General features: G+C 39.1%; 1 protein-coding gene across 1 annotated transcript in view; it reads left to right on the top strand.

Annotated features, from left to right (window-relative positions):
• The first annotated feature begins 672 nt into the window (after nt 1-672).
• Nucleotides 673-12,937, top strand: part of appl2 (adaptor protein, phosphotyrosine interaction, PH domain and leucine zipper containing 2) — a 26,292-nt gene continuing 14,027 nt past the window's right edge. Inside the window, exons 1-13 of the mRNA XM_036002731.1 lie at nt 673-808; nt 3,546-3,644; nt 4,469-4,528; nt 5,171-5,242; nt 6,236-6,323; nt 7,251-7,292; nt 7,381-7,439; nt 9,479-9,625; nt 10,062-10,144; nt 10,512-10,664; nt 11,884-12,072; nt 12,175-12,217; nt 12,488-12,544. Of these exons, the coding sequence (XP_035858624.1) occupies nt 752-808; nt 3,546-3,644; nt 4,469-4,528; nt 5,171-5,242; nt 6,236-6,323; nt 7,251-7,292; nt 7,381-7,439; nt 9,479-9,625; nt 10,062-10,144; nt 10,512-10,664; nt 11,884-12,072; nt 12,175-12,217; nt 12,488-12,544 (1,149 nt within the window). The 5' untranslated portion in view covers nt 673-751. The remainder of the gene's footprint in view (nt 809-3,545; nt 3,645-4,468; nt 4,529-5,170; nt 5,243-6,235; nt 6,324-7,250; nt 7,293-7,380; nt 7,440-9,478; nt 9,626-10,061; nt 10,145-10,511; nt 10,665-11,883; nt 12,073-12,174; nt 12,218-12,487; nt 12,545-12,937) is intronic.

Here is a 12,937-nt window from a genome sequence, read left to right as displayed (position 1 = left end):
AATGAAAATGTAATTTAATAATTTTTTTTGCAAAGATAAAGGACAGAATATGTTTGCAGTTACATATTAACAAAGTTATAGTCAGATATATTTAATGAAAAGAGTAACACAAAAAAAAATCTAGCTTGTATCGTGTTACTTTTGACCCACCTGTGTGTTACTTTCGTCCCTACTGATGGGGTCGAAAGTAACAATGTGTAACTTATGTTCAAAGTGAAATTATACTGAAGTCATTCGACATTTGTACAAAATACCACCTGGTATTGATAGACCACACTTGTGAGTTATTGACCACAGCAAAAATATATCTGTCTAAAACAATATCTTTTAAAAATGTTTTTCTGAAAAATGGTACTTTCGCCCCTGCTCTCCCCATTTTGAAATTAAACGCTGCAATTCTTCATATGTCCACATGGGGTCACTGTTGATACTAAAATGGTAGACGTAGCCTACATCTGCTTTAATAGTCAACCGCTAACTGCCCATCAAATCTTTGCTATAAAACAAATCACATCTATAGAAACGAAGTAATTCAATATTACATCATATAAATATATAGTTTAGAGTTAAAGTGTAGCTGTTTTTACTGGTCACTTGTTGCTCTTCACGGCTGTGGATGAGATCAGACCATCAGACTGGGCCCGCCTCCAACTCCTACGTGTTCCTCTCACCCGCGCAGAGGCCTCTGGGAAACCGAGTCCACGCTCTAAATAATTCAAGCTCCCATTCCTTCTCTTCCACCGCTAACAAGATGCCGGCCGTACATCACAAACTGCTCCTGGAGGACGCTTTGCAGGATAGTCCTCAGGTAGGCCTGTGTTAGTGTTATTACGTGTTAAGACACAGCTGTCACATAAAAATACGTTACGAGCACTGAAGTTAGCTTACTAGCCCAAACAATATCTTGTTACCGATGTAGGCGGTTTCTACTGGTCGTGACAGCTCCCAATTGACACATTGTTATGGGATTGTAATCCTATGACAGGAGGTGCTGCACCTTCCTGCTATAAACAATGTTGTACTTTATACTGCTAACCATAATTATCGGCGTCTATGTGTCTCTTTTGTGTTTACAAAGCTAGCTCCTCTCTCTGATATTCTGCTGTACATTTAACGTTAGAACCATATCACTATGGAAAATGTCCCGACCATAGCTCAACCAGGATCACTGTCCTGCAATCTTTTTATTTTCCTATGTCGTCTGAAATAAGAATTTGGAGCTGGACCATGTCCTGGAGACGAACTGGGCCTGGTACACAGGATGTGGGAGGAGTTTCCATTATCGGACTCAACTGGAATTAGTCAATAGCTTGCAACAAGGCAGTTGTGGTAGCTGTACGTATTGAACACCATGTTGTTTGATGCTATTAGGTCTGGAGTGCAGTATCAAAATTGCTCACAGAGCACTACATTTCATGCATACAGTAGATACCAGTGCTGCTGAAATGAAATACAGGATAGTCTTTGTTATTATGAAGCACATCTAATGTGGCCTGTATTTTCAGCTGTCTGTTGCAGCTGTCTGTTGCATCACTCTTTTCCCATACAGGGCTGACCTCTCAGCCCTGGTTGGTTCTGCTTAAGTGCAACCCATGCTGGAATGTATTTCTTTCTTTACATTTTCAAAATGCAGTTTATCCTTAAAAGAAATAGGCCAGGTGTCTTTCTACAATAAAATGTAAACACAGCCAAAGCAGACAATGTTCCAGATAACTTATTTTTGGTGTGAAATGGCTCTCAATCCTTCTGTGGCGGAAGTCAACTAAAGTGAACTGTAAACAGACTTTAGCCGATGGGTGTGTTCCTTTCTGCTATTTCTACCCCGCCTTGCTGCACCTGTTCATGGAAGAAAATCTACACCTTGGCAGGATTTTCTGTTTGCATAGCCATCCTGCAGTAGAATAATAAGGCCTTTAGTTTAACTTCAAATCTACACTTCGTTATGCCTCTGCATACTGCAGCTACCCTAATTTCTTTCAATCAGTGTCTTATCTATTATTAATTACTATTATTTTCATTAAATATTATTTCTTGCTACCATCAATCTTCTTATACATCGCTTTTATTTACATTTACAGATTCCCACCCAAACTCATTGTTTGTTTTTTGTTTTTTTAACCTGGGTACTATATAGGTTTTCCAAAAAGTAAACAAAAAGGAACATTTGAAACAATTACAATATGCCCAGCTCCACCTGAATGGTCCTAATGTAATAAACACACCCATTGATTATCTCTTATGGTTCAAACAAATGGCCCAACACTATACACACACGCCTTAGTATGATTTACGATTAGTGCTACAACTAACTAACTCTGCTGATTATTTTACAGATTATTTAGTTAATAGATCATAAATTAATAGTTTTCTATAAAATGTCAAAAAGCAGTGACCGACAGTCCCAAATCCCATAAACATTCAGTTTACTTAACATATTACAAAGTTATATGAGGCTTCAGCAGTCTGAATTAGTCAAATAATGTTGATACCTTCCAAAGTTAGTGTTTTTAAAATGTTTTTAAATGTAAGACATTCCCTCTTTGTGTTATCCCTCCACTTCAGCTTAACAAGAAACACTGTGTAGGGAAACACAACAGAGGGAGGTTTACTAAAATTAAAATGCTGTTAATTTGGGAAATATCCATTTAATTCGTCAAACTTGAACTGCTGAAGCCTTATATAAACTTCAGATAAACCTCAGAATGTATTAGGGATGCACCGATCCGACTTTTTCAGTCCCAATACCGATACCGATGCCTGGGCTTTGTGTATCTGTCGATACCCGATACTGATCTGATACCATTGTTGAATTAATAATATACTATATACCTTCCACCTTATACCTTCCTTCCACCATGTGGAAGATACTAAGGGCACCAGACTTTCCTAACTAAATGCGACACACGTGCTGCTGACGAATGATGTAGGATGTGCTGCGACGGAGGAAAAAAAAAAAAAAAACTGGATCGGTCCGTGGATCTGTTAATTTTATTTCTGATCTCCGATCTAGCTATTTTGTCAATATCGGGGCCGATATCCGATCTTAATGTCGGATCGGTGCACCCCTAGAATGTATATGCACACAGAACGAGGACCATGGATTTTGTTTGCCTTTACTTTCATTGGAATCGAAGTAAGAGGGGATCTTTTAACACGAGAAATGATTACAGCAAGTAAAACCTGTTTCAGTGTTCACATTGGCAGCTGACTGTTGTTGTAGACTTGAAAAATTGTGAACCTATCCTTTAATAGATAATTTAACTTTTGTCTTTGGATGCTGTTCATCCGATCTACTTCACACTAGGCTTCCTGGGTACCTAATGAACTTGGCATTTGGAATTTGGAGCAGTTTCAAAGCATTTTGCTAAGAGGAAACTCAATAAAAAGGCATTTTTTGCCAACACTAGATATCAAACAAAAGCCAGACACTATATCGTATTAAGTTGCTTGAGCTGTATGGTCACCACTTGTAAGCAGAAGGCAGAAGATAACATCACCTCGGAGACTAGTATTCATCAAAAGTGTATGAATGTTTTGTTCCACAGACGCGCTCCTTGCTCAGTGTGTTTGAGGAAGATGCTGGGATGCTTACAGACTACACCAACCAGCTGCTACAATCAATGCAGCGTGTGTTTGGAGCCCAGGTACTAAACAAAACACAAACAGATGCACACATGCATAATCTGTTACCTTAGCTGTGTGTGGCTCTGTTAAATAGCCACACATGTTCAAACACAATAAAATGAGGAGTGTGTTTTTTTTTTTTTTAGTTATAACTTTATTTGTCTGGTTAAAGATAATTTGGGGTTAAACATTTGCATTATTTATCTACAGTAGATCATTGAAGAGAAGATGGTGCTTTTGATCAGAGAAATACCACACTAGAATATTATACACTTATATTTCCAGCCGGTGCATGCAAACTTAAGAATGAAACATTATGTATTGAAGGCTCTTGTAGAAGAAGCTGAGAAACCTTCAGTTTTGCATTTTAAATTGTGTCTGTACACTTTACTCAGTAAGTGTGATGTGCAGTAAATGGTGTGAAACACTTCTTGTGCTGTCAGCACTTCAAATTGAATTGAATTGTCAGGGTGTAGATAGTTTTGACTTTGCTGTTGTTTTTTTCTCTGTAGAAGATTATTCCTCACTGAGCAACATGTGCAAAAGTTGCAGCCACAATAAATGCTTCAATTTTCTCCTGAAAACATACACAGCTTATGTAATATGTTGTCAGACCTTTTCTGAAACAGTAATAGTTCACTGGAACAGTTGCCATTTATATGATGCACCACTGTGTGCTTTTTCAAATGAATTTTCAATTGAACTCTGATTCACCTGTTGTCCAAACATTTCATTTTAGTTATTCAATTCAATGGCTGGAGAGAGAATGGAAACTGAGCTACGGACAAATCCTGAGCATGCCAGTCTGTTAACTTTGCTTTTACCCTCTATCTGCCCCCTACAGAGTGAGATGGGATTGGCCACAGAGCAGCTCTCGAGGCAACTTCTAGATTATGAGAAGAAAGTAAGTATGGGTACCATGATTAAGGGCATAATTTCCGCTGGGGATGGAAGCGACATGTCCCCGTCACATCAGAAAACAAATAGAGACACACCCGTCAGTATAATTATTTTCATTTGAACTTCTGTTCCATGTGTGAGTTTGCATGAGTCTGCCACACCTCGGCATTGCACGTAAGTCTTAATGAAATATCTGTGCATGAAATAACCTTTAATAAGAAGTATCTCTCTGTTGGAAATCTATCATGGGGTTTTGCTCATTTTATGCAGCCAACAAGAACTAAAAAATAGAATAGTTGCTGAGGTCAACACAGCAGGTCTATTAAATCATGCTGAAAAAGAAAGATATGTGGATCATTTGACTTTGTTGGAACACATTCTGGATTGCAGAGTGCATGTTGAGTGGAAGAAATTTGTAATGGATGCACTTTTAGCTCCTTTAAACAAGGCTTAACTCAGCCTCTTTGCATGGGGTTTATTAGCATATTTGTCTTAATTCCATAAAAGGGATGTGCCAGAAGTCCTGGCAGAATAGGTTTTTTATTTAATTTATTTTTTTTACTTATTTGCACCTAGTATAGGCTAGAACCATGCTCGTTATGCAGTTTTATGGTTTAAACTTGTTCCCCCTTCTTCTCCTGTCAAGAATTTTGCCCTTGGAAAAGGTGATGAAGAGGTAATCACCACGCTGCAGAACTTTGCCCAAACTGTAGGGGAGGTGAGTTGCAGTTTCATTTTATTTTATGTGCATGTATTTACATGTGTGTGCACTCACAGCCGAGGAGAGGGATGATAAACAAATGCACGTTTGGTAGTTGGTTCTTTATCATGTTTTAAGGGGTATCACACCTGTGCTCCCCTAGCATGCTGATGAAAATGACCTCAATGAAAAGACCTGAGCATTATTCTCCCTGTAAGACCGCAACTGATTGTATACCGACACTAAGAGGGGAGCGGTGAGATGGATATGATGCTTATCGCACCGGATGGATGAATGGAGGGAGGCAGCGGTGGGAGAATAGATGGATGGATGGATGAAGGAGTGGTGTGTAGCCTGAGGTATATAGACAAAACAGATGGGCCTGTCACTGACAGACATGGGTGTCCACAAACCTGCCCAGTCAGCACTTAACAGGATTTAGGACACACTAATCCCCACACATATGCTCAAAGGACACAGGTTGATTGTTTGCTTGACCTTTACCTCATGATTTACAGAGGAGAACTCATTTCACAGTGAGAATTAGGCCTACTGCTGCACCTAATCCTGTGAACTTTAGCACTTGCTAAATCGTTCAGATTATACTGGATGTCAGCTTGTTAGATGCTGAAGTATAGCTTGTTGATAAGCATAGAGAATTATAGTAGGATTTGATTGTGTGTGTGTGTGTGTGTGTGTGTGTGTGTGTGCGCGATATGTGGTCCTGTTTCCAATATCAGAGTAAACAGAAGGTTTATTATTCTCTTCAGGAAATGGACTGTTCCACAATATGGGCTTTTTATAATGTAGCGGAGGCATTGTCTGTAGTTAGGCACCAATTTCACTGAAAATGTTACTTTCCAGCTTGCTGCAGGAATAACTGGCAGCAAATGTCACTGTACATATAAAAATAAATTGAAATCCCTCAAGATGTTTGGCAAGGGTACATCTTCTATTTGTGCCATTGTGCAGTGCTTGATATTTGTGTATAATCTCTTTTGTGTCGTCCAGCTGAACTCACTCCATTCTGTGCTAGCCAACCAGATGGCCGACAGCATGGTTTTCCCCTTGATCCAGTTCCGAGAGAAAGACCTTACAGGTACACACACACACACACATACACACACACACACACACACACACACACACACACACACAAAAACACACACACGTATATAGAGAGAAAACCTATCATAATACATTTGCATTTTTTAAAGTATTTTGAGGGTATTTTATGCCTTTCTCAAGTCGATTGATGACCGGAAATGAGGATAGAGGGAATGACAAGCAACAAAGGTTCCCAGCCAGACTCAATCTGGGGACGTTGTGGTTCAGGGTCAGCACCTTAACTCCTAGGCCACTAGACCCCATTATAACACATTCATTTTTATGTGATTACCCCAAGATAATGAATCTGTTCTCTGTAATAGTAAGATGCGATGAGCAAAGACCCACATACTGGCAACACAGAAATAAGTGTTTTTTTTAGTTGTACTGAGTATTTTAGAAATTAATAAAATTCTGAAATAATGCATATCCTACAATTTACCGTCAGTGGCTGGATATAATAGTTTGAACATGTTTTTTTAAATGCGCTTGGCTCTAGAGGCCGCAATGTGGGGATACAATGTCAAGTGTTATTCAGAAGCGATAGTACTTGGTCAAGAACAGGCTTTCAGGATGTCAAGCATCGTTCTGAGAGGATTAACAAACATGAAAGCAGCAGAACAATGTGGTAAAATTGGGCTTGCTTGGCAGAGCAAATGTAACTAACCAAATTGACACCGAATACAAACGGCATATTGAGCAGTATAACAACAACTTGAGAAAAACAGGTGTCTGCCCAGTCGGATTATCACAAGTGTTAAACTGTGTTCTAATATCTACAGGATTCCGTTTGTACAACCATTCTGTCAATCAACAGCTTCAGTCATCTACTTCAAGCCATAGTGCTTTTTTTGTTTTTTAAAGATGTGGATTTTATGTAGATATTCTAACAACACTTACTATACATTAAATGTTTCAGAGATAAGCACACTGAAGGAAATATTTGGCTTCGCCACTGATGGTAAGTACGAATTCTATCCTATTTAAGAAAACTATTACATTTTGCAGTTACTGTCTGATCCTCATGTCCTTTCTCTCCTGTCCTGCAGAGCACGAGGCAGCTATGGTCAAATACAGCCGATTGCCTAAGAAGAAGGAGAATGAGAAGGTAGAGTTACTGCAAGGTCCTTTATTGGCTTCACTGAAAAAGCTTTTTCTTATTGATCACAGACTGTTAAATGCCGTATAGTGAAGTCATACTCTGGTAATTCAGTGGGGGTGTTTTTAATAAGCATTTAAAATACATAGACATCAATTAAATATTCCTCTACTGCTAGGCTGCACTGTTTTATTAAGACTGTAACAACACCATGCATACAGTGGGGCTCGAAAGTTTGGGCACCCCAGGTAAAAATTTGTATTAATGTGCATAAAGAAGCCAAGAAAAGATGGAAAAATCTCCAAAAGGCATCAAATGACAGATTAGACATTCTTATAATATGTCAAAAAAAGTTAGATTTTATTTCCATCATTTACACTTTCAAAATAACAGAAAACAAAAAAATGGCGTCTGCAAAAGTTAGGGCACCTTGCAGAGTTTATAGCATGCACCGCCCCCTTTGGAAAGCTGAGACCTGACAGTGTCATGGATTGTTCTCAATCATCGTCTGGAAAGACCAGGTGATGTCAATCTCAAAGGTTTTAAATGCCCAGACTCATCTGACCTTGCCCCAACAATCAGCACCATGGGTTCTTCTAAGCAGTTGTCTAGAAAACTGAAACTGAAAATAGTTGACGCTCACAAAGCAGGAGAAGGCTATAAGAAGATAGCAAAGCGTTTTCAGATGCCAATATCCTCTGTTCAGAATGTAATTTAAGAAATGGCAGTCATCAGGAACAGTGGAAGTTAAAGCAAGATCTGGAAGACCAAGAAAAATATCAGACAGAACAGCTCACAGGATTGTGAGAAAAGCAAGTCAAAACCCACGTTTGACTGCACGATCCATCCAGAAAGATCTGGCAGACACTGGAGTTGTGGTATACCAATCCACTATAAAGAGATACAAATATGGTCTTCATGGAAGAGTCATCAGAAGAAAACCTCTTCTACGTCCTCACCACAAAAATCAGCGTTTGAAGTTTGCAAATGAACATATAGACAAGCCTGATGCATTGTGGAAACAAGTTCTGTGGACCGATGAGGTTAAAATAGAACTTTTTGGCCGGAATGCGCAAAGGTACGTTTGGAGAAGAAAGGGCACAGAATTTAATGAAAAGAACCTCTGTCCAACTGTTAAGCATGGGGGTGGATCAATCATGCTTTGGGGTTGTATTGCAACCAGTGGCACAGAGAACATTTCACGAGTAGAAGGAAAAATGGCTTCAATAAAATTTCAGCAAATTTTGGACGCTAACTTGATGCCATCTGTGAAAAAGCTGAAGTTAAAGAGAGGATGGCTTCTACAAATGGATAATGATCCTAAACACACCTCAAAATCCATGGTGGATTACATCAAGAGGCGTTAACTGAAGGTTTTGCCATGGCCTTCACAATCTCCTGACCTCAACATAATTGAAAATCTATGGATAGACCTTAAAAGAGCAGTGCGTGACAGACAGCCCAGAAATCTCAAAGAACTGGAAGACTTTTGTAAGGAATGGGCGAAGATACCTCAAACAACAATTGAAAGACTCTTGGCTGGCTACAAAAAGCGTTTACAAGCTGTGATACTTGCCAAAGGGGGCAGTACAAGGTATTAACTCTGCAGGGTGCCCAAACTTTTGCAGATGCCATTTTTTTGTTTTCTGTTATTTTGAAAGTGTAAATGATGGAAATAAAATCTGACTTTTTTTTGACATATTATAAGAATGTCTAATCTGTCATTTGATGCCTTTTGGAGATTTTTCCATCTTTTCTTGGCTTCTTTATGCACATTAATACAATTTTTTACCTGGGGTGCCCAAACTTTCGAGCCCCACTGTATAATGGCTGCAGAGATAATATTTCTCTATTTGCTTCTATTGAATGTGTTGACATTGTCATCTTGGACATACAAGATAATGTGACTCTGTTGCTAATCTGTATGTTTGAGAGAGTTGGACAACTGTTTGCATATGTATGAGTGTGTGTGCAGAGCTTGATAGTGAGTTAATGCTGGACATGTTTATACATTTAAATATTTGCAAAACCCTCTCCTGTCTGGACAGCTGAAGTCAGACTTGGTGAAGGAGATCGCCTACACTAGAAGGAAGCAGCACCAGGCCTCATTGCAGTATTACTGCGCCCTCAACGCCCTGCAGTATCGCAAGAGAGTAGCTATGCTTGAACCTATGCTAGGCTACACACAGGCACAGGTACTGAGCAGCTGCTGCCCCACAAACTGGGCCAGATTACAATAGTGGTCAATTAATTGATTAGTCTGTTTACAGAAAATGAACATCATTTGGCAAAAATGCCAAATGGAACATCTCTGGTTCCATTTGTTAAAATGTAAAGATTTGATGCTTTTTTTTCATATATGATAGCAAACTAAAAAATAACCTATTTGAATACATCACCTTGGGCTGTGATATTATTTTAACAAGTATTTTTCACCTATTACTGACATTTCACAGACAAAACAATTAATGCAGAAAATAAAGGGATAATGAAAATGAGTACTTTCATCCCTATATGTGAGCAAGTGATTATTATCTGTTTCTAGAAATGTCTATTAATAAAAGTGCAACTGTACATGAACTACAAATGAAACACAATAATAATTGCTCATTATTATGTCTTATCTCTCAGATCAGCTTCTTCAAGAAAGGCATTGACCTGGTGTCAAAGAAGATGGACAACTTTCTCTCCTCTGTGTCCAACATGACTCAAAAGTAAAGACTATATCATTAACATTCATTTTCATGTGTACAGTAAATGTGATGAACCATACTCTAGCTTTGGCATTAACAGTATAAAGTAATGTGGTTTGTTGTGTATGATCCAAAAAAGAAATTGCAATACTGTGATCTTCTGCTCATTCTCCACAAATATTCCATATTTTTGGTCAGCCCTTTTCAGACAATGCTATTGTGTTTTCACAGAATAGTACTTAATAATAATCATAATAATAAATGTTAAATGTTAAGCCTCCATATCTGAAACTATTTTAATGCACAATTCGTAAAAAAATAAATAAAAATAAAAAAGATATTCTGAATGTCAGTTTTGATGGATACTACAAACATGTTTCCTGTCTAGTATCCAGGCCCAGCTGGACACGGAAGCGGAGGCCATGCGTGCGTCCCAGAGGGAGCTTCTGTCTGTGGAGGACACTGTCTATATGCCAGATAAGGACACGGAGCCTGTCAATCGCACACTTATCCAGAAGGCTGGCTATCTCAACATTAGGAAGTACGATTAATTGCACTCATTATGGTCCTATCTTAAATCTAAGGACGCTTCCTAATCACGCAGCGTTCCTTGCTAGTCGATGTTAAGATGTGTCTTGGGGGAAAAAACTGCTGAGGAACACGCTTTGAATCTGTCCTCATTTACATATGTCACAATTCAATGATTTGCTATGCAAATAGATGGTGCAATCAAGTGGTTACATGAAGTCTTGAATCTCTAAATAACCAAACATGACAAAGAAAACATTTTTGCTTCTCTTTCTAAAGTTGTTCAAAATAAGCATGAACACAGTAAACAATAAGTCAGTCACAGCAGGCAAGGTGGGTCAGGTAACATGTTGACAGTGTGCGCTGTCAGCTTATTGCAGAGTGGATGTATGAGAAGGGAAACTTCCTTAATGGCTTCAGGGGTTAGAACTGCAGCATAGCCCGCAATGTGATTAAGTGAAATGTCAGAGCTGTCAAACTCTGCCTCTCTCTCACATACATCCAAAATCTTTGACAAATGTCTGTGACACCAGAGAAAAGGTTTCCACAGAATGCCATTCTGTTTAATGACACACACCGCCAGCAGCCTCAAACGCTTGTCAAATGCTGAGTCCGGAAAACATTTGCTATTTCGAATGGTTTCTCAATATTAAGGGTCTGAGTCATCCACGGAAGCATAAGCCATTCACTATATTAATCAAAATTAAATGTATCTGGGAATACTTTTCAGGCAGAATGTACAAGAGCAATTTATGAGTCATAGATGCGTTGTTTTGAAACTGAGTGAGTCAGAGTTAAATTACATTGTATTTTAATGTTTTGTTGATATGCTCAGAAACTAATAGCAACAACAAATTTGACAAGGGACTACAGGGCCAGGGATCAAACCACCGGCATTCCAATTGGCCAACCACTCTACCACCTGAGCCACAGCTGCCCACAAAGTGGTTAATAACTGTTTATTATAGTTATAATATCCTTTACAAAACTTGTATAGGGAGGACATAAACGATACTTCTTGCATATCTTAATTTTAAACTAATTTGTAAGCCAGATGTGAGCTAGGAATTCTTTCCATCACATCCCGCCTTAGATCCTTGACGTTCTTACTCTGTATGTAGCCCTCGTCACTCATTAGACTTTCCATTATGCCACCATTGGGTTTTCCAAAATCTCATCCTTAAGTGCTGACCTTTATCCACTCGTTCTGCACCTTCTTTTCTGTGCTCCAGTAAAACAGGCCTAGTGACCACAGCCTGGGACCGACTGTACTTCTTCACCCAGGGAGGGAACCTCATGTGCCAGCCGCGTGGGGCGGTGGCGGGGGGCATGGTGTTGGACCTGGACAACAGCTCTGTCATGGCTGTGGAGTGTGAAGACAGACGCTACTGTTTTCAGATAACCTCCCCCTCAGGCAAAACGTATGTACACTTTTGTACATATCAAACAATGAGAATAACGCACAAACATGAGATATTGGATGCTTTTTATTTAATTCTCTCCATTGTCATTAATGCCTTCAGGTCAATGATTCTACAAGCTGAGAGCAAAAGGGAATATGAAGAAGTAAGTGTGAAAGAGGCCGTTCAAACAGCTGTGTTTGATCTTACTTATTGTTTTATATTTCCATCCCGAAGACATCTGCTGGTGCAGTCCAAGAATCAGTCATATAACAATGTAGGAGCTGTCGAGACTTATTTGTGTGGTTTTCAAATTTGGTTTTGTGCTTGGATGCATCTGACTGGCCTGTCACAGCTGGTATCAGTCAATTGATTTCAGGCGGCTCGCGTCTGAGCTAGAGGAAGTCTTAATGTTTTTTGTTTTTTTTTTACTCAGTGGATTTGCACTGTGAACAACATCTCCAGACAGATCTACCTGACTGACAACCCCGAGGTAATGTACACTCACCCACAGTTTTATACCCACACTGCAAGTTCAAAAAGACACCAACCTAAACCAAATAGTTTACAGAATTCTAACTCTAAATCATGAACATTTCATTAATCTTGGTAGTTAGACCATTACCCACATTGTTGTGATTTGTCAGGCAGTGAGTGATGTATTTGTTGTTCAACCACTTTAATCAATAACACATATGAAGGTATTAAGAAACAATGTCACATAGACATGCCCCCACCCCCCCCCTCTGAAATGTCTTACAGCTGTTTTTACCTTGACTGCTTTTCTATCCAAGAATCTTGCATGTTTGGATTATTCTTCAGAGACAAACTGAGTATCGCTGTGTCTAAAATCATGCTGTCTTTCACTTATTTATTTTCCCTACAT

This window comes from Sander lucioperca, chromosome 7 (assembly GCF_008315115.2).
Source record: "Sander lucioperca isolate FBNREF2018 chromosome 7, SLUC_FBN_1.2, whole genome shotgun sequence".
NCBI lineage: Eukaryota > Metazoa > Chordata > Actinopteri > Perciformes > Percidae > Sander > Sander lucioperca.
This window is presented reverse-complemented; position numbering and strand designations above follow the sequence as displayed.